The 19,497-nt window shown below is 42.0% G+C and overlaps 1 protein-coding gene across 3 annotated transcripts in view; it reads left to right on the forward strand.

The window, feature by feature from the left end:
• Positions 1-19,497, forward strand: part of tsc1b (TSC complex subunit 1b) — a 41,811-nt gene that overhangs the window by 3,373 nt on the left and 18,941 nt on the right. For 2 of the 3 annotated variants that reach the window (XM_084046263.1, XM_084046264.1), the window contains exons 2-14: positions 631-833; positions 2,328-2,431; positions 6,323-6,475; positions 6,627-6,771; positions 7,198-7,352; positions 8,307-8,380; positions 8,487-8,665; positions 10,349-10,470; positions 12,590-12,752; positions 13,366-13,487; positions 13,680-13,776; positions 14,565-14,672; positions 18,890-19,102. In XM_084046263.1, the coding sequence (XP_083902389.1) occupies positions 725-833; positions 2,328-2,431; positions 6,323-6,475; positions 6,627-6,771; positions 7,198-7,352; positions 8,307-8,380; positions 8,487-8,665; positions 10,349-10,470; positions 12,590-12,752; positions 13,366-13,487; positions 13,680-13,776; positions 14,565-14,672; positions 18,890-19,102 (1,744 nt within the window). In that variant the 5' untranslated portion in view covers positions 631-724. The remainder of the gene's footprint in view (positions 1-630; positions 834-2,327; positions 2,432-6,322; positions 6,476-6,626; positions 6,772-7,197; positions 7,353-8,306; positions 8,381-8,486; positions 8,666-10,348; positions 10,471-12,589; positions 12,753-13,365; positions 13,488-13,679; positions 13,777-14,564; positions 14,673-18,889; positions 19,103-19,497) is intronic. The other variant, XM_084046265.1, reaches the window with a different exon arrangement.

The raw sequence follows: 19,497 nt of genomic DNA on the forward strand, positions 1-19,497 counted from the left end.
TAAAGGAAATCAGAATTCAGATGGTAGACTTGTATGCATGCAAAGTTTAGATTCAAGCCAGCACCATGGCAACTTTGAGGTCATAAAACATTTCTCAGAAATAGTTGTGCTTCTTGTGTGCCTGGTCTGGTGCTTTTTATCATCTTATCTCTTTGAACTTGGTGTTAAAAGCCTAATGAGCATGCTGTATAAAATAATATTTAGGTTTGGTTGGTTTATCTTTTCTTGTCCTATGTCAAGCAAAAAGACAACAGAGCATAAATGTCATGTTGGCATGGAACGATGAATGTCTTATACTGACCGATTTGATATGGGTGGAGTAAATCGGGTTAGAGTTAGATATTCACTGGGCTTGTGAGGCAGAAGCACTTCATAAGGGTTCTGGTCCTGTACATACCTAGGAATTGGGGTCACCATGGTCCACTCAGTACATTTCTAGTAGGTACATCAATGGGAAAAGTTTGACTGTTGGTTGCATTTGTTCTGGACATGAGCAAAATCCCTATTGATTTGACAATTAACTGAACCGGACTGATGTTTTTGGATAAGGTTATGAACGAATATTTAAGTTTTAATGTATTAACGCTTGACTTGGCCTATTCTGTGAATGTGTCCCGGGGTTTTAAGCAGCGGTGCCTGGAGACTGTAAAGGCGGGTGGCCCTGGGAGCCCTCCAGGCGGGCAGGGAGGGACGTGCTGTGTGAGAGACCCCCAGTACTGCCACCATGGCCAGGGAGCAGCCCAATGTGGCAGACCTCCTCCCGCTTCTGGAAACCTCTGACCTCCGTCAACTAGAAGAGATCAGAGGCGTCATCAATGAGCACCTCAGCACTGGTAAGGCAGTTCACCTGCAACGCCATTATGATTTTGTGATCCATGCTGTGCTTTTTGATGAGTCGAGCATTTATTTACCACTTGTTTATGGTTATGTTCACACTAACCGCCCATTTATGAATACAATACGCTGTCTAGAGTCCTTTTTTTTCTGCTGAAAAACAAAACAAAAAACAAAGGTGGGGCGGTCGCGCAATTCACTGAAACAGACTTCACTATAACTCTATGGAACTTAGTGAATATTGAGAACAACATTTTAAACTAAAAGGTGTGGTGGTAGTTACTCGTAATCAGGATTGAGCAACTGTATGGCATCCTAAAATGCACCAATCCTTAGACCAGCTGCCAGTGATGAGAACTGCGGTCTCCATTTCTCCACCCTGCCTGTCAGCTCTACATCCCGGGCACCGGCTGCTGCTTGTGTTGCCTGGAGCAGCTCATGCTGCAGCTGGACCACAACTCACGTACCATATTAATTGCGATATATTAACAGGCCTGCCTTTAACAAAATTCAACTCCAGTCCATGGTGATTGTAGTGAATACAATGTAATTACATTGGGTAATAATTGGTTTAATATACAGTTTTGTTAGGCAGAAGAGGAGGAGAGACACTGGTGGTCCGGTGTGTGGTACTGGGTACATCAGTGTCTCACTTTAAACTTTAAACAGTGCTCAACTGTACATGCACTTAGTTTTCTATTTTGATTACATAATGTATTTCGATATCTAAAAGTATTCATGTATGTTTCATTATAACCTCTATTTTTAAAGTCCTCCCAAAGAATGTTGGCCTTTTTGTGAAAAACATAATCTGAATATATTTAGTAGTAGTAGTAGTAGTAGTAGTAGAAGATGATTAATATAGTGGCTTCCATATCACAGGACTCCCAAGAATGCAAAAACTGATGTAATTTAGTACTAAACACTAAGCTAAACGCTAACAAGCTAAACGCACTTCGATATTGTCAACCTCTGACAAAAGCTTAGGATAGACTCCCCTTTAAAGGAGAGTAACTAATCTAATATGTAATTAAATAATTTCATTGTTTGAGGATACAACACTTAGGGACTTTAAATTGTATTTTATTCCATTAAGCTTTGTCAGTGTAATGGAAGAACGTAAGGGGATTCATATGTGATTAGCTGTAGGCTTACTCTAGTGTAAAGGCCATTTTATGCTTTGTGTGACAAGTGTCCAACGATATGTCGCTGTGTCATCGGCAGATGGTGTCGCGTACCTTACGGAAAAATGAATGGTGCCATAAGTATGACTTCATAAAATGTTGCATACTTTGATTGGTTGGGAAGACGAAGTAAGCTCAGAGATGTGCGAGACCACATTCACTTCCTTAACATCTTGTGGCGACGCTGTCAGCAAGTTGTAGACAGTATGCTGTGAATGCTCAATGTTGTGAGACTGTAGTGTGACATGGTGTTCGACACTTGACGGCGCCCAAAGCTTAAATTGCTCTTCATGTTCTTCCCTTCTGCAGAACGAGGCTCCATGCTGCTGAATGGCCTGGTGGACTACTTCTTGGAAACAAACTCGGCCCAGGCCATGCATATCCTCAGTTCCATCAGAGAGCCACATGATAAGGTGAGACCTAGTGTATTAAAGTTCTCAGTTTCCACAACGTCGTTTGGATTCCATGGAGGCCAGTGTGTGTTTTTCTTGGCTAAATCTTGGCTTTCCCTAAAAGGATGATTTATGCATTGTTGCATGCTGATGTTCCACGCAGAAAATGGCTTGTGTTGTGAGCTTGTAGATTTGCTATTTTCAGTGTGCAACGCACTGAACACAGCTCACTACCAAGTATAAATTCGACACATCCCTAATGTCACGTCCTTATTTTAAGATGAAAGAGTATTTGAATTGATCAAACTAGCAATAGAATACATGTTGACATGTTGCATCTTCTATAAAACCCTAATGGTCTCCAATATTTCATAAAAGCAATGTTTAATGCCTCAATCTATGATTTCTGGTAGAACAACAGGAACAATAGGTTTAGAATAATTATAAACATCGAAACATCCTCATTTTATATATTGTTATAATTGTTTAGGAAACAGTGCTTGTGTGTGTGTGTGTGTGTGTGTGTGTGTGTGTGTGTGTGTGTGTGTGTGTGTGTGGGGCTCCTTTCTCGCTGTTTTACAAAACACTGATTGGGGCTTGGCCTGAAAAAACTTCTCAGTTTTATATTTTTTCTTTAATCCCTGAGACCTCCTTATTGCCCCCCTCCTTTTAATGCCAAAGTGGGTGTTTCAGAGTGTTACATGAGCAGACACAGCCCTGGACCTCCCTGTGTGCACATGACCCTTCCCAGCCGCATGAATGTAGGCCCACATAATTTATTTCATGCATTTCATCCTATTTGGTGTATCTTCCTCGTGGTTTACCAGACCAATAATGAATGCACTATTGGTCACTCACATCTCCTCCCTCTAGAGCAGCAACTGAGCAACTGTACATTGCGCTCAGACACGCACAACTATCACTGAAACACAAAAACAATCCAAGATAAATGAGATGGTTAACCTTAGATTCTGGCAGTAAATATCTGCGATGGGTCTCTGAATGAATATATGAGCTATCAACATTTATTCTTAAAACATAAATGTCTAGGAGTGCAACAGTTAATAATCGATTAATAATAAACTAATCGATTTAATCGTTTAAAATAATCGTTCATTTAATCAAATAATCATAGTAATCGATCCCTATTTTGGGTATTTGGGCATGTCATTATAGAAAAAAGTTTCTTTGAAAAAAATCTAAAATAGCTTTAGAAAAATAAAAATCGATAGTCCTGGCCCAACACATATCAGTGTTTGTCAATGTACATTCTTGTATGTGCTAGTATTCCAGAGACCAGGTGCAGGAGTCAGTCAAACATGTAATTGAGTGAATAGATAGTGTAGAGCTTAGTCCTTGTTTGGGATCAAGCTGGGTTAATGTGGGACTGGACAAGTCACTTTGTATTGAAGCATGAGTCTGGGGCGGAATGCGCTCCTCATCCTCACTAGCTCATCAGAAAAGGTATGGGAGGGGTTCCATACGATAGCTTTGCCCTTCCTCCTCCTCCTCCTCCTCTGCAACCACCACCGGATTGTCCAGTTCAACTGCAATTACAGAACTAGACTTTCTCACCAACTTGTTCAGATTGCCAGCATGACAACACAAGGAAGGGGACACTGGCTGCTACAGACTGGTAGAACATCTGCAGCAGCCTGTTGCGCATGTTAAAGTCCCTGAGCCGCCTCACGGAGAACAGCTTGCTTTGTCCCGTCCTGTAGAGGGCCTCTGTGTCGTCAATCCAGTTTGTTGTTGTTCATATACAATACTCTCCAGAAACGTGTACTCTGGGTGTCCACCACCGCCACCTCCTCCCCTCGGATGGTGATGGGAGTTTGGGGCATTTTGGTGCTCTGCCAGTTGTCCACCACCACCTCCTTGGTCTTTTGAGTTGTTTGATGCCACCCCACCTTATGAAGCTCTGCACCAGGGCTCTGTACTCCTCCTCGTTGTCATCCATGATGCAGCTGACAGTGGAGGAGTCCTCTAAGAACTTCTGTTGGTGGCACTTACTCGAGTTGAAGCGGAAGTCGAAGTTGTAGAGGGTGAACAGGAAAGGTGACAGCATAATTCCTTGGGTAGAGCTGATGTTTCTCACCAGCACATCTGACAGGCTGCACTGTCCACATCCAGTCATGCTGTTGCCTCTTGGAGTAGGGGCCGGGGGGAGGAAAGGTGTGGATGTGGCCACTGGTAAGTGCCCAGGCTGAGCTCATGGGGTTTGGGTGGCCGACTTGATTGAAAAACAGATTCGGCTTACTTGCACGTTCCAAGGTTCCCTTGGTGCCAAACTGCTTATGGTCAGTTATCTTTCTAAAACCCCCAATCGCCCACCCACATTTCTCTTTTCGTAACCTTTCTTGGCCACCCTCAGCTCCTTCTTCAGTCCCTTGCCACGAAAGCCCTCTTCTTCCTGTTCAGCACGGCTTTCATGTCTCCATTGATCCAGGGGTTGTTGTTGGGGAAGCACACAGTGTATCTTTTTGTTGGGAAAAATGCTCTCCTCACAGAACCTGATACAGTCCATGGGAGAGTCTTTTAATGTCCTCACCATGGATCCTCTCAAATAAATCCCAGTCAGTTGTCCAGTAGCCTTCTATCAGTTAATTCTCTACCAGCTCAGACTACTGCTGAACAGTCCTGGAGGTGGCGGGCTGCATTCCCCCCCCCCTCTATGTTGCCTAGAACTGGATAATTGATTGAGGTCATGTGATCAGTGACATACGCAGGGTGTACTTTTGGCTGAGGGGGCGGAGTCAAAAGTACACCCTGTGTATGTCACTGATCACATGACCTCAATCAATTATCCAGTTCTAGGCAACATAGAAGGGGGGGACCTTTTTCTTATTCTCCACACAACAGCTCTAAGGTGTATTAAAGAAATAGTTCAATGTTGAAAATGAGTGGTATTCCCCTTTAATCTCTCTTGTTTTACCAGTCACATACAGAGTGAAGTTTCTCAGTGTTTCTTTAACGATGTTAAAATCGCCAATGACTATTGCACATTGAATGTGCTGGGGTGTTGTGTCTGTAATCCAGCAACATTAGAGAGGATGACGTCATTTGCATGCACCGCTACAGTTGATGGCGGAACATAGACAATAACTTCTATGTTCGGTTGAGAGCAAATCTCTGCCAGGAGGCATGCCCCAATAATAATACTTGCTGTAATTTCAGTAATGTCAAACTGCATCTCTCTCTCTCTTTCTCCTTGTGCATGAGTGTCATAGGGTATGTTGACATATTTAGTATGTTGGTGTTAATCAAAAGTGAGCTTTAACTGAATGGCGTTTCTCACCTGTGACTGTGTACATGGGTCTCTGTGTGCAGAACTGTGTGGAAGAGACAGCCATAGCAATCTTTATAAACTTCACTGAGACTAACACTAACCATAATAATGTTGATGCAACTAAAAGCGTTTGCCGAAAAATATTCCTTACTTGCATGCATGGATTATCAAGTTGCAATGTGAGTGTGGAGCCGGTTTGTGCTGGAAGCGTGCATACACTGGACGCTTGCGCATTGATTGGCTAGTTACACTCCATAGTGTTGTGCCCACGTATCCCATAGCCTGGAGAGAAGGTGGTTCTACGATTATGAATTGACAATAACAATATGGTTGAAATAACATGGTTGACTGTGACCAATTTGAAAAGCTGCAACCAGCAAAGTAATTGTCTGCTTTTTGAAGCGGCCTCAAAATGGTCTACTGTTAAATTCTGTTATTGTAATATTTCTCAAATGACTTGGGGACTGTCGTTTTAAAATGTACTCTCTATTAATGCCTACTTTATGCTGGCATTGTACATTGCTCCAAGCTTATTCTATAGCTGTACTTGTATCTGGAGCATCATCGAAATAAAAAATGTCAATATATAAATGTATCCCTCTCTTTCCTTTATTGATCCATAGCACCTTCTAGACAGGATGAACGAGTGTATGGCAAAACAGTCCTGCCGGCTGCCCACCCTCACCCTGCTGGGCCATGTAATCCGAAAGCAGCCGTCCTGGATCCACAAGATCGCCCGCTACCCTCTTCTGCTGTCGCTGCTCAAATGCCTCAAGGTATGACCTAGTCATGATAGGTTGGGTCTATAATGCATTATAATCGCATTTATAATGCATTATAATGTGGTTATTTTTAGCATTATTGTCATCAATGTCTTGCTGAGTCTTATATGTCCACTGATGGCTTTCCTGTTCCATTGCTGTCAAGACTGACACAGATGTAGTGGTCCTGATCACCGGACTGTTGGTGCTGATCACTCTACTCCCGATGATACCCCAGGCTGGAAAGCAACACCTGTGGGAGTTCTTTGACATCTTCGGCCGCCTGGCATCCTGGAACTTGAAGAATCCCGGTATGTCCCTGAGTCACATGCTAAACATTTCACTTCATTTTGGATCTGGGTGTTAATGACTTAACAGTTTATTGCACGTCGGTATACAATGTCTCAATATTGTCACATTTTCTGTAACGTAAGTAAACTGTGCAATAGAGTGGGGATAGTAGAAAGGTATCAGAGAGTTGAAGTAAAAAACTATAATGGAGAAGAAATAGAAAAGGGAACCAATAAAGACTTACTTCAGGCAAACTTACACAGAGCAGGTAAGTCGATTTAACAGTCATTAAAGCTGCTGTCTGGAACTTTGTTAGTGAATAACACGTATTTTGCTCAATATACATGGTAGAGTATGTTATCTATGCAGCTTGTCATGCAGGATCGCTTTAAATAGTTGGAGGTCGTCAAACATATTTTCTCTTTGATGTTTCTCACATCCCCCAGGGCATGTTTCAGAAGTGTACCTGATACATCTGCACGCCAGTGTCTACTCTCTTTTCCACCGCCTATATGGCATGTACCCCTGCAACTTTGTGTCCTACCTGCGCTCCCACTACAGCATGAAGGAAAACATGGAGACATTTGAGGAAGTTGTGAAGGTGGGGGTGAAATGATTTTTCCGCCATTCTTGTTGGGGATGAAGGCTAATTGTCTCCGCCAGGCCGAAAGGCATGGCGAGAGAGTATGTTTTACCCTCCGTCCGTGTGTCCGTGTGTCCGTGTGTCCGTGTGTCTGTGTGTCCGTGTGTCCGTGTGTCCGTGTGTTACCAGCTAATCTCTGGCACCGTTGGCCCGGTCGCTTCGAAACTGTGCACACACACTCCCTGGATGCCAATTCAGAACCTCTGCCTCAAATTTTTCACATGGGCCTGTTATAGCGCCACCTGGAGGCCGATTTGTGCAAAACCCATTTTTTTTACATTACTCCTACAGATTTTATCCAAACGTCATGCAAATCGGTACACAGTATCTCTATAGTCATGTGATCAACACTGATCTGTCCGATTTCCCATATTCCATCCTCATTGGCTAAGGTTTGCTTCCAAAGTTTGCAGGATTGGTCCGTTTTGAACAAAATGCCTCAAATCATGAACGCAGCTTGCGATTTCCGTGAAATTTCACACGCACATTCCCACTAGGCCAAGGAAGAAATGCCACCCTTTTTCACATTGGCCTGTTATAGCGCCACCAGCAGGTCTAATTTAGCAAAACACATTTTTGGAACAAAATGCCTCAAATCATGAATGCAGTGTCTGATTGAAGAATAAATGGCACCCTTTTCACATTGGCCTATTATAGCGCCACCAGGAGGCCACAATATCGTACCTGACCTGGCGGAGACCTGTGCTCCGAGGAGCACTTTCTCTAGTTTATACTTAGTTTCACGCCCCTTTTTAATTACACAAAGTCACGCATTTTCAACAGAAAAGAGTCAAATGTCACTTTTCTTTCCAGTTGAAATTACTTTTGTCTAGTGAGGAACTGTAAAATTAGCCTTTACTGTTCACTTAGAATGGTTAACATAAATGCTCTCTCTCTACTCCCCATACATAGCCGATGCTTGAACATGTTCGTATACATCCAGAATTGGTGACAGGAACCAAGGATCATGAGCTTGACCCCACCAGGTAGTTCCATAACCACTCAAACCCTTTCAAATGAAGAGACAAGGCTTTCATTTAGCAAAGTGGCATTCTGTATAACATTGAGTGGTGGGCCTGTCTCCTAATGCAGGTGGAAAAAGTTCGAAATCCACGACATCGTTATCGAATGTGCCAAAGTGTCTCTAGATCCCAAGGAGGCCTCGTGTGAAGAGGGCTATGCTGCCATGCCTGAGAACTTTTACTCCCACCTCCAGCTCCGGCCCCAGGACTGCACATCCAGCCCCTACACAGACTTCCACAGTAGCTATGGTGAGGACACAACAGAACATATATCAAATAAAGGCCATAGTGCTTCCCAGGTGTACTGTATAACTTATTCTTCATGACTACTAGAAAAATTGTTGTCGGAAGATATACGACTGCAGTTGAGTGTAGCTTTAGAGGTTGACATTTTTTAAATCTTCAGATCTCACTCAAGACGCACAAGGAGAGGATAGTTAATCTTAAATATGCAGTCTTGTGATGGGAAGCAACACGCAGTGAATAACCCTTTGTGCAGTCAAAACAGGATGTGCATTTGCCTGGTTAGATGCAAGCATTTTTACACTAACACTTATTACAGCGGTTCTCAAATTATGGGTTGCGACCCAAAGTGGGGTCGCAGGAAGGTGCCGTTGGGGTGGCGCTTTGGCAACCACATTTGTTTTATTATCAAAGAAAAAAGTGCGGTTGTCGCGACCAACATGAAGAGGACGGCCACTCCTCATACACACACACTCAGCTCCTCCTCCAACACCAACCGAGAACAAGTAGCAGCACAAGACAACACACACACAAGCCCTTGCAGAGGCTGAGGCACACAAACTGATTTTAGCTGTTCATAAACAATTTAGTTAGGACTTATGTTCAATATGAGCGGGTGGGACAAATACATGGACCACGGGTCCATTTGGTTCCATCTGTACCCTCGCGGGGTTAAATTTAGATTGCGATGTAACATTACCAAGCGGGGAGATCATTCTCACAGCAGACCAGTTACCAACAGCTACCGTGATAGAGAAAAACGCCACGGTCGGTGGCCAAAGTTAAAATCGAGAGCTGGATCAAGAAACTCCAGTGGTTCTAGGCTAGAATGGGGTCGCCAAAATAATTCCCTCATAATATTGGGTTGTGGTATAAAAAAGCTTGAGAACCCCTGATCTATAGTGATATCACATAGTCATTTGAGTACAATGTAATGAAAACCCCCATTAAAAAAAAAACAATACCATAGTCCTTTTCATGTTTGCTAAGTTATGACTGATTATAACATTGCTTTACATTTGGAGATAGAATGTGTTAATAAGGCCATCCTTTTGGTTAAAATGACCTTAAGAACAATGGCCAACCTTTTCTGGGTCAGGGCCCACTTGAAAATCTCGAAAGTGTTCCCGTCCCACCCATCTGACCACTGTTTTAGGTGGTCGTATGGGTGGGCCGTGTGCATTTTCAGAGCGTGTTTATTTTAATGATCAATCAATCGATTGTGTTCTGGCTTGGAGCAAGTGGAACTACTGTAGTAAACTTGAAGTTCCTATTTATCGGTTTCACAAAGATTTTTTTTTTTAAGGGAAGAAAATACCATTATCTTTTTAATTAATGTTAATTAATTTAATTAATATTATCATTAAAATCTTAGTTTTTTGGCAATTATTTGGGGGCACCACTTGGAATACCCTCATGTGGCCCACAGGTTGAGAATCGCTGAGATCGGAAGAAAAAAATGCTCACTTTCTCAATTAGAAAAAGGTTCCATTTTTATTTTAAAAAAATGTCCGGGAGGATATTTAAAAAAAAACAAATGTAACATGATTTCCCCATGTTGCTACGATGGTTGTAAACATGGAACCGAGGAAGAATGGATGTTTGAGCATGTCGGTGTGAATTTGATTTAGAATGTTAGCATGGCTAAACGTACAGTACTTCTGAATGTTTCTGTCTTCTCATCAACAGGAAGCTCTTCTTCAACCCCCTTCTCCACTCCACGACAGCCGCTTCTCCCACCCCTGTCCTTGCCCCCTTTCTCAGGGACACAGCCCTCGTCCTACCGTAGCCCACCGACCTCCAGGCGGCAGGTAGGGACAACCGTATATTTGCCAGATTATGATCTTTGGTCCATCAACAAGAGCCATGATCAGTTTGTGTCCCTAATCATGGATTTGCAGAAGGTAGTTAGTTTCTTGTTGTTTGTGTACAGGCTTGCGTTGTTTGCACTCAACATATAAGCTGTGTCAGTGAGTTGGATCGTTCTGCTCTGATCCCATGCTCGTCACCCTCCCCTCTGCCAGGCTATCGAATAGCCCCCTTGTTTTCGTAGGGGCAAGGAGGGAGGGAATGCAGAGTGTGGGAGGACAGGATTTGAGTCATCGAAGCGGGCAAGCTGGCAGGCGGTCGAGTCAGGCTTCAGGAGTAACAAAACATGCCCTCGCCCCCGTCCTTGTCCTGCCACCCCTCTGTAGTCTGTCCAAAGGGGTTGGTTGCCGTGGAGATGCTGTCTCTCCCTCTATTTCTGGGCCAGCCATGCATGGGGTCTGCTATGTTTTCTGCCCCTGTGTGTCTGTCTGGGGACTTGTCAATCTGTTACCCTCTTGGAACTGAGGCGGAAATCCTGGAGAAACAAAAACAACCTAACAAAAATAGGGAGACTCGATTTCCATGCTATCGCCGCTTCGAATGAGATTGCCTGTGAGTTCATGGGGTTCATACAGGGTCAGATGCTGTTTTCTCTGGCATATAAGGAGGTGAAGAAGATTGAATTCCTTAGACATTGGGGCGGCCATAGCTGAATGGTTAGTGAACCCGCCTAGGGAGCCAGAGGCCCTGGTTGCCCCAGGTTCGATTCCAGGCCAGGTCAACATATGTGTCGATGAAATGAAATTTGTCCCTGAGCAAGACTCTTAACCCCTAATTGCTCACAGGTTCTCATTGGAAACAAGACCGCAAGGACTTTCATGAACGACCTGTTAAAAAGGAATTATCCTTATAACGTATGCTGTATAGATGATGGTGGTACAATGATGACGTACTGCTTCTTTCATGACTTCTTTCATCCGTTATTCATCCTATTCTTGTAGTTGGAATGATGATCACGAATATGTAATTCCACAAGTAAAATTCCCTATAAAACAAAGAATACTTTTATACAGAAGGTTTTATTTTCAGAACGGGTGCATTGGAAAGAAACCATATAGGAATAAAGAAGTGGATCACGCACACTGTCTCGAGCTTGCATCTACAAGTTAAATCCCCGCAATGTATCCGTATTTCACAAAGTGTCCTAGAGCAAACCATGAAATCAATTCATGCTACATGTGCACCATTCCTGAACGTAGCCATTGACCATATTCACACAGCATTTTGCTCTAACTGCATACTTGGCAGTGGGGGGTGGGAAACCTCACCAATCAATTCTGACCTCTGTGCCAAAATATGTATATGTCAGCATGAAGTTTGTCAATCTCTCTCAGTAGTATTTATCCTGAGTTATACTTGGCTGTATGCCGGTGTTGCGCACAGGAAATGGCACATCTACAAGCTCACAGAGCATAGATTGGCTATTTTTGGTGCGCGACACCCATGAGCAACTAAGAATAACTCAGACTTTTGTCAGTATTAGCCTAGATATTCCATTACCGATACTACTGATATCTTCCAATTGTTTTGTTTTTGAAGTTGCACTTGACACAGCAGTCAATGTCAACCTTTATGGTCAGACAACAAAAATGAAAGAAGCCTAACCCTGTTCTATATTAAAACATTATTTGGCTTGTAATATGGTGCAAGTCGCTAGTGAAGTTTGGAAGCCATTAGCCATGCTGCTTTTGGTGGATTTTCTGTCTTAAGCTAGTAAGCTACACTATGTAACTTTTTTTTTGATAGTGAATACAATTTTATTTTGTCCAATCTGTATGGTAGACTTAATATATATAACTTACACAATTGCAGTGGTTGTATTTGGTCTTCCTGCTCTTCTATTGAGACATTTATAACCTGTGGTCTGGTTTAACCACTACTGGTTCACATGTGGTACTGCCTGAAGGTCAAAATTCAGTTTTTCCCCTGAGCAAGCAGGCTCTATTAGCTCAGTGGTAAAAAATGTCTGAACTTTTGCGTGGGTGACCCAGGTTTGAATCCGGGGTAGGACATGAAAGTGTAGCTTTAATGTTGTCCATTCATTTTATGTCCCCTCATCAGAACTCCAGCTGTGAACTGAACTCATGCGGGGGTAAGGACTCTCTGTGGAGCCCCTCCTCCTTGTGTGGCATGGCCACGCCCCCTTCCTCGAGGGGCATGTCGCCCAACTTAGAGCTCTCCCACAGTGCCTCTCACCTCCCTGGGCGTTTCCAGTCCACCTCAGGTCAGAGTTCACTTAAAAAAACGTAAACCCTATATACTTTGTTGACCGGGGTTCCCCAGTATGGCCCTCTCCTTTTTTTCCCTCTACACCAAATCTCTGCACCAAACACAGCGGATCACAACGAGACGCGACGTGTTGTGAGCTTGTAGATCTGCTGCTTTCACCGACTGCTCACCCGTTTTCGCAGAATGTTAGCCCATTATGACATGCCCAGAAAAGTGGCACTATTTCAGGCATGTCATTATAGGCAAATGTTTTCATGAAGTTTCAAAGATAGTGAAAATAGAAGATCTACAAGCATTGTGATGCATTGTGAACTTGTAGTTCCGGTATGTTCGCATATACTATAAGTGTATATAGGGTTTAAGTGGTTAATATGTGTGTATATTATCTCTGCTTATATATAACAACAATATATTGTCTCTTTCGCTCAATTTTCTTTGATAAAAACAATATTTGTATAATTACATTCTGCGATGCCATTCTAGTATTTGGGATTGGCTATTCATAAAACTCTAATAAGATACTGTACAGTATATTCATATCATTGTTTTTATTGTAGTTCCAGTTTTTCTCTTGACTCTTACTCATGTTGTGTTTTTTTGCCCAGCAGGAGGGAAAGGTACACCTGCTTCCAGCACTCCAGCCACCTCCTCGCCACCCCCGACCCTGTCAGACGACTTTCCCATCATCTCCCTGCCTTCTAACACTGTCCAGTCTAGTCCACCAAGAAAGGTGCAGTATGCCAGTGGTTCTCAAACCTTTTCATGTCAAGGACCCCCAAAATGATACGTATTCGGCTGCGGATGCTTTATTTTATTCATGGGATAAAATTGGTCATTGAAAGTCTCTTAAGAAATGGGTAATTTCAATTTGGCAATAATTCTTAGGCAAACTAATAATTACATTGAATTGTTAAACTTTCAGGATCGCCGACCAGGAGAGTCTACTAAGCCTGCACTGTTGAGGCAGGAACCAGTGAAAGAACCAGAGAAAGGTGTAGGAGAGGTTGGCAACAACAGAGGTTAGTCATTAAGTGAATATTGAATATTTATTGTGTAGACTTTTATAGTTCAGATATGCTGCTATATTCTGTATATCCCATTTGATAATAAAGTATTAAATAATTTAAGGAACAATGGGGGGTTCCACTGTGCCTCAAGCCAAGTTCCGGCTGGTCCAGTGCATCTCAGAAGCAGGCCTCGTAAGGCACAAAGAAAGAAGGCACTGGAGAAAACCCAGACAATTGAAGCCTTTCTTTCATTAACAAAAAAGGTGACAACGTCTCAATGTCAAATACACAAAGATGTTTTAACATCTAAACGCTTTTTTGTCTGCACCCTGTTAATAAAAAAAAGGCTTCAATTGTCTGGGTTTGCTCAAGTGCCTTCTTTCTTCATGTATTAAATAAGTATAATGGTGGGGTACGTAAATAGTGAAAATAACCCATCTACGTGTTGGGCTTGTAGATCTGCTATTTTACCTTTTTTATCGCGTATTAATCGTAACCGAGGTAAAAGTTTGAAATTGTGATATTGATTTGAAGTCGTATGGCCCAGCCCTAGTTTAAGTGGTTGAAGATGATTAAATATAAACAAATGCTGGCCTAGCGGTCCGGGCACCGAGCCTCCAATGTAGCCTGACAGTGTGTTGCGGGTTCGAGTCCCGATCCTGACTGCGTGTCACTCCCCATCTCTCTCTCTCCTCGTTTCCTGTCTATCTACACTAAACTATCAATAAAGGCATGAAAAGACCCACGATGTATATAATAACGAATGCTTACTTGCATACTTCTCACCTTGTGATCATCAGATACAGGATGTGCAGAGAACATCCCCCTGACTCTGACAGAGCTGTCAGTCTTCATGAAGAAACAGGAACTTGACCTTCAGCTGAGAACAGAGAAGGAGAGAGAAGAAGGTGAGTGAAGCCTTTTATTTGCCAATTATTTGGCCCCCAAATAATTGGCAAACACTAAGATTGTAATTATAATATAACATTCATATTTAAAGAAATGTATGTCAAAATATGTCATGGTATTTATTATTTTGTTTTACTTTTCATTGTGATACCGATAAATAAGAACTAAAAGTATACTGCGTTAATATTGAGAAATGTTTACCCTGTGGTAGAGTATGACCACCACTATTGACAAGTGGTATTACTGTACGTGAAGGTCAAAATAAAATGTCACCCCTGAGTAAGAAGGTGTGCAAACACAATTGGCCCATGTTCATCGGGAGGGAAGTCGGGCGGGGAGGGTGATATTTGTCAGTTTACGGGCTGGGGGCGGCACCTGTCAGCAGGAAGTGTTGGACGGGAGGGAGTAGGACGGAGGCTCTACCTCCTCCCGGTGGCAGTTGAGTCAATAGGATACAACATCATTCACAACATGAGAGGAGAGGAATTAATTGGCATAACAAAATTAGGGCGAAAAGCGACCCTAAAAAAGTGCTCTACTTGCTCTGCAGTTGAAAGTTCCGGGTTTGAATCTTGTGTAGGACATGACGGTTACAGAGTGCAGGTTTAAAAGCTGTTGCAACCGACTCCGACTGACTTAGTGCTGCTAATGCACAGTGTATATAGAAAACTATTGGTCTTGTAGTCGATTTCAGGGAAACTTATGGATCATAAATCACTTGGTGTGTTTACATGCACATGAATACCTCGACAACTGGAAATAATTGGGTTATGGCAAGTCGATTAAAGCGCTTACATATGTTATATTAATGTTCTTTTAAAATAACCCAGTTTACATCTTTTGGTCATTAGTAATTGTCTCCGCCAGGCCGAAAGGCATGGCGAGAGAGTATGTTTTACCCTCTGTCCGTCCGTCCGTCAGTGTGTCCGTCCGTCCTGTCCGTCCGTTACCAGCTAATCTCTGGCACCATTGGCCCGGCCGCTGCGAAACTTTGCACGCACACTCCCTGGATGCCAATTCAGAACCTCAAATTTTTCAGATTGGCCTGTTTTAGCGCCACCAGGAGGCCGGTATGTGCAAAACACATTTATTGAAACTACTCCTACAGATTTTGTCCAAACATCACACAAATCGGTACACAGTATCTCTATAGTCATGTAATCAACACGGATTTATCCGATTTCCCATATTCCATCCTGATTGCCTAAGATTGGCTTCCAAAGTTTGCAGGATTGGTCCGTTTTGAACAAAATGCCTCAAATCATGAACGCAGCTTGCGATATCCGTGAAATTTCACACGCACATTTCTATTAGGCAGAGGAAGAAATTACTTCACATTTTCACATTGGCCTGTTATAGCGCCACCAGCAGGTCTAATATTGCAAAACACATTTTTGCCTCAAATCATGAATGCAGTGTCCGATTGCAGTGAAAAGCCCTTGAACAAATGGGACCCTTTTCACATTGGACTATTATAGCGCCACCAGGAGGCCACAATAACGTACCTGACCTGGCGGAGACCTGTGCTCCGAGGAGCACTTTTTCTAGTTGGATATCTGTGCTGCTGGCCATGTTGTTTTGTCTATCACCTAGCAATGTCAGCTGTATTCGGTAGGTGCATGTCAAATCAAAAGATTGAGCTGAATTCTATACCTATCTTCTAAATGAAGACCATACTATAATTAAGGTAATTTATTTAAGGTGTTACATGACCATTTGAATAATGACATTAACACATGGGGTGCCAGCTTTTTTTAAAAACAGAGTACACTGAGTGCCAGGATTTTTAACCATTTTTTAGGAGCCGAGATACAGGCTTTTGAAGTCATAAGTTAACCAGGAAGTGGATTGGAGTCTAAATCTTCGGAAAATGATATCTCCTGGTGCTGTGAAGGAAAAAAAAAGAAAACATTTCAGCCGTGGTCACGCTAACCATGGCGGGGCCTTGTTATTATTAGATTTTCCATTATTATATTTGTTTTCAATGATTATTTATTGAGTATTGACCAAAGACAAAATTGTTCTTTAACACATAACATGGCAAATGGATGTTTAAAATAGATTTGAGCTTGTGTTGCTTATTTTATCAATTATGCACACTTGCATCTGTTGCTTCCACTCTCACTGCACTTGTCTACTTGATCTTTGCTTTTTAATGTTGTAGACTGCCGCATATACTTGTCTTTTATTGTTTGTATTTTTGTAGTACTTTGTAAGTTATTTTTCTCGCCATGAGATACGAGTCATTTATGTTCGATTGCAACAGCGTAACAAGACTGTTCTACAAAATCACTCATCAGTTGTCAATTGCAACGTAGCTAGTCCCGCCATCGTTGTATTTGATGTGTGTTCCATCCCTTCGCATTAATTGCTGAATCGGTAGTGTTGGTACAGGATTAACTACAAACATACTGCCTCTGTGGAGAGTGAGACATTCATATGGTGGTGGTGAACCATTCTCTAATCGATGCATGTAGAGTAACGTGTGCTGTCCAAGGCTTTCTTTTGTGTCCTTCAGAACAAGCTTGTGTTGCTGCTTGCTATGCTCAATAAGTGGCAGGTTGTGTTTATGATAGGATATCAGCCGTTTATGATAAGATATCAGCCGTTTATGATAGGATATCAGCTGTTTGTGATAGGATATCTGTTATTTTATGATATCTTTTTATCAGAAGTGCCCCTCGAGAGTGCTCCGCCTCCTCTAGTCTGTGCTGAGTCTAGCTCTGCCCCTACTCTCAGTTTCCATGCAAGTCTTCTTGGTCATTTGAACTGAGATTCCAGTATCACACAAGTATCTGAAGTATCTTCGTTGTTTAATTAGTGCTGATTACTGCACATAAACATATCTGTTTGGGTAGCTCTTTTTTTTTTTTTAAACTTTCTTTTTATTTTCTTTTTCTTAGGGCAGGTTAGGTCATGTTGGGCATCACATATACATTAAGTTAAATTAGTACATTTCTGGCAAAGTTAACATTCTCATGTTAAGGGCTATTCAGTCCAGATGAAATGAGAGGGATCCTTATTTGAAGCAACTTCAGTCCTTTCGTTGAGAGATATACATAGAAATAAAAAACAAGCAGTAAAGTGTACAAAAATAAAAAGTATATAACATAGAGGTATTAAATCAAGCAAGGTATCCCCACGCATAGTACAGATTCACATACTTGTACATACATACAGATATACATTCAAAAAACCCCACTTCTTTACAGGTCTTTCACAGAACTATTTTCATATGTAATATCCATTTTAACCAGTATTTACAAAAAGTATCCATACGGAGTCTTACAGAATATGTGAGTTTCTCCATTTCGTATATGTTCTGTACAATGGCTATCCACTCCCCCTTTGTTGGTGGGTTTTTGTCGAGCCACCTCCTGGTTATAGCCTTCTTACTGGCCACCAATAATATTTTGAGAAGGTACTTGTCTGCGGTGCTAAATTCGGGTGGTATGTTACTCAGGTAAATTTTGGTAAAAGTACATTCAAGCTCAGAACCCATTATTGCGTTAATATCTGATACAATCTCAAGCCAGTAGTTTTGGGTTACTGGACAGTCTGTTTGGGTAGCTCTGACTGACTTTGCACTGCTTCCTCAAATGTTTCTTCTCAAAAAGTGTGAGATGGGAGTTCTAAAGTGCCAAATGGAATGCTAGTCATAACCTGAAATACAATATAATAATGCAGGCCTTTGTCTAAGAGATGTCAAATGTCAAAATTTTACTCCCATATATAATAAATCTCAAGTGAACCAACCAAACAAACCCTTGTAATGGGTGCAGTTTGAATATTTTTTATTTAAACAGCCACCTCCACGGTGATTGACACCCTTGATAAAGACGCAGAAACAAGACAGATTCATTATTTTTAATAAAACCCAGCAGCCATATCTATTTTAATTTAACTTGGAAAATGTTGACTTTGTTGAAAAGTCAGTGGAGTCAACCAAAATAACTTACTTTGAAAAAAAAATCTATTGCAAAATCTTATGAAGTTGACACCCCCTAAGATTATACTAATAAGAAATGTTAATCTCCTTTTATTGAGGGGACTATTGTGTCCTCCATCATCATAGGAAACGCCAGGTAAATGACGGTTCTGACCCGGCAAATGGCTTATGGTTATGAAGCTATATTGAAATCATACACAGCAATATCGTCACACTTTCAGGGTTAAGTTAACGCACATGTCTTGTTATCTATGTTTACCCCCAAAGCAGCTGCCATCACGGAGGAGCTGCTGAAAATCACAGAGGATAAGCGAGACCTGGCAGGCCTGAGGGGATTCGACTCCCCCTTCTACCACACCACTGAGACCCTGACAGGCAGTCAGGCTCAGGAGAAGACCCTATCCAACACGCAGCCTGGAGGCACAATCCGGGACACCCGTAATGTCGTCTGCACCCCAGAGAAAGCGGAGAGTGGTCCAGGTACAGGCAGTGGTACTAAGTACATTTACTCAAGTATTGCTTGAGTACCGCTTATTACACGTCTACTTAATAAGTGAATGATGAATGAATGAATTGACCCAAAAGTAACAACAAAACAAAGTCATTGATTTGAAAAGGATTTAATTGCTTATGTCCCGTGTACTATTAAGCTGCAAATTACACTTACTTAACTCTTTGCCCACGAGATTTCTCGTCGGATTCTGCTAAGGCGCAGCCTGCCGTCAACGAGAAAGACGAGATTATTATTCTTTTAAAAGAACATTAAAAAAAAAAATCCGCTGGTAGTCTGGGCCTTAGTTATGTGTATATACTCTGACAGTGAAAAGTACATTTTTTGTTATTTTTACTTTACTGGATTATTTCCGATTTTCTTT

The sequence above is a fragment of the Gymnoscopelus microlampas genome (assembly GCF_963454915.1).
Source record: "Gymnoscopelus microlampas genome assembly, chromosome: 21".
Taxonomy (NCBI): domain Eukaryota; kingdom Metazoa; phylum Chordata; class Actinopteri; order Myctophiformes; family Myctophidae; genus Gymnoscopelus; species Gymnoscopelus microlampas.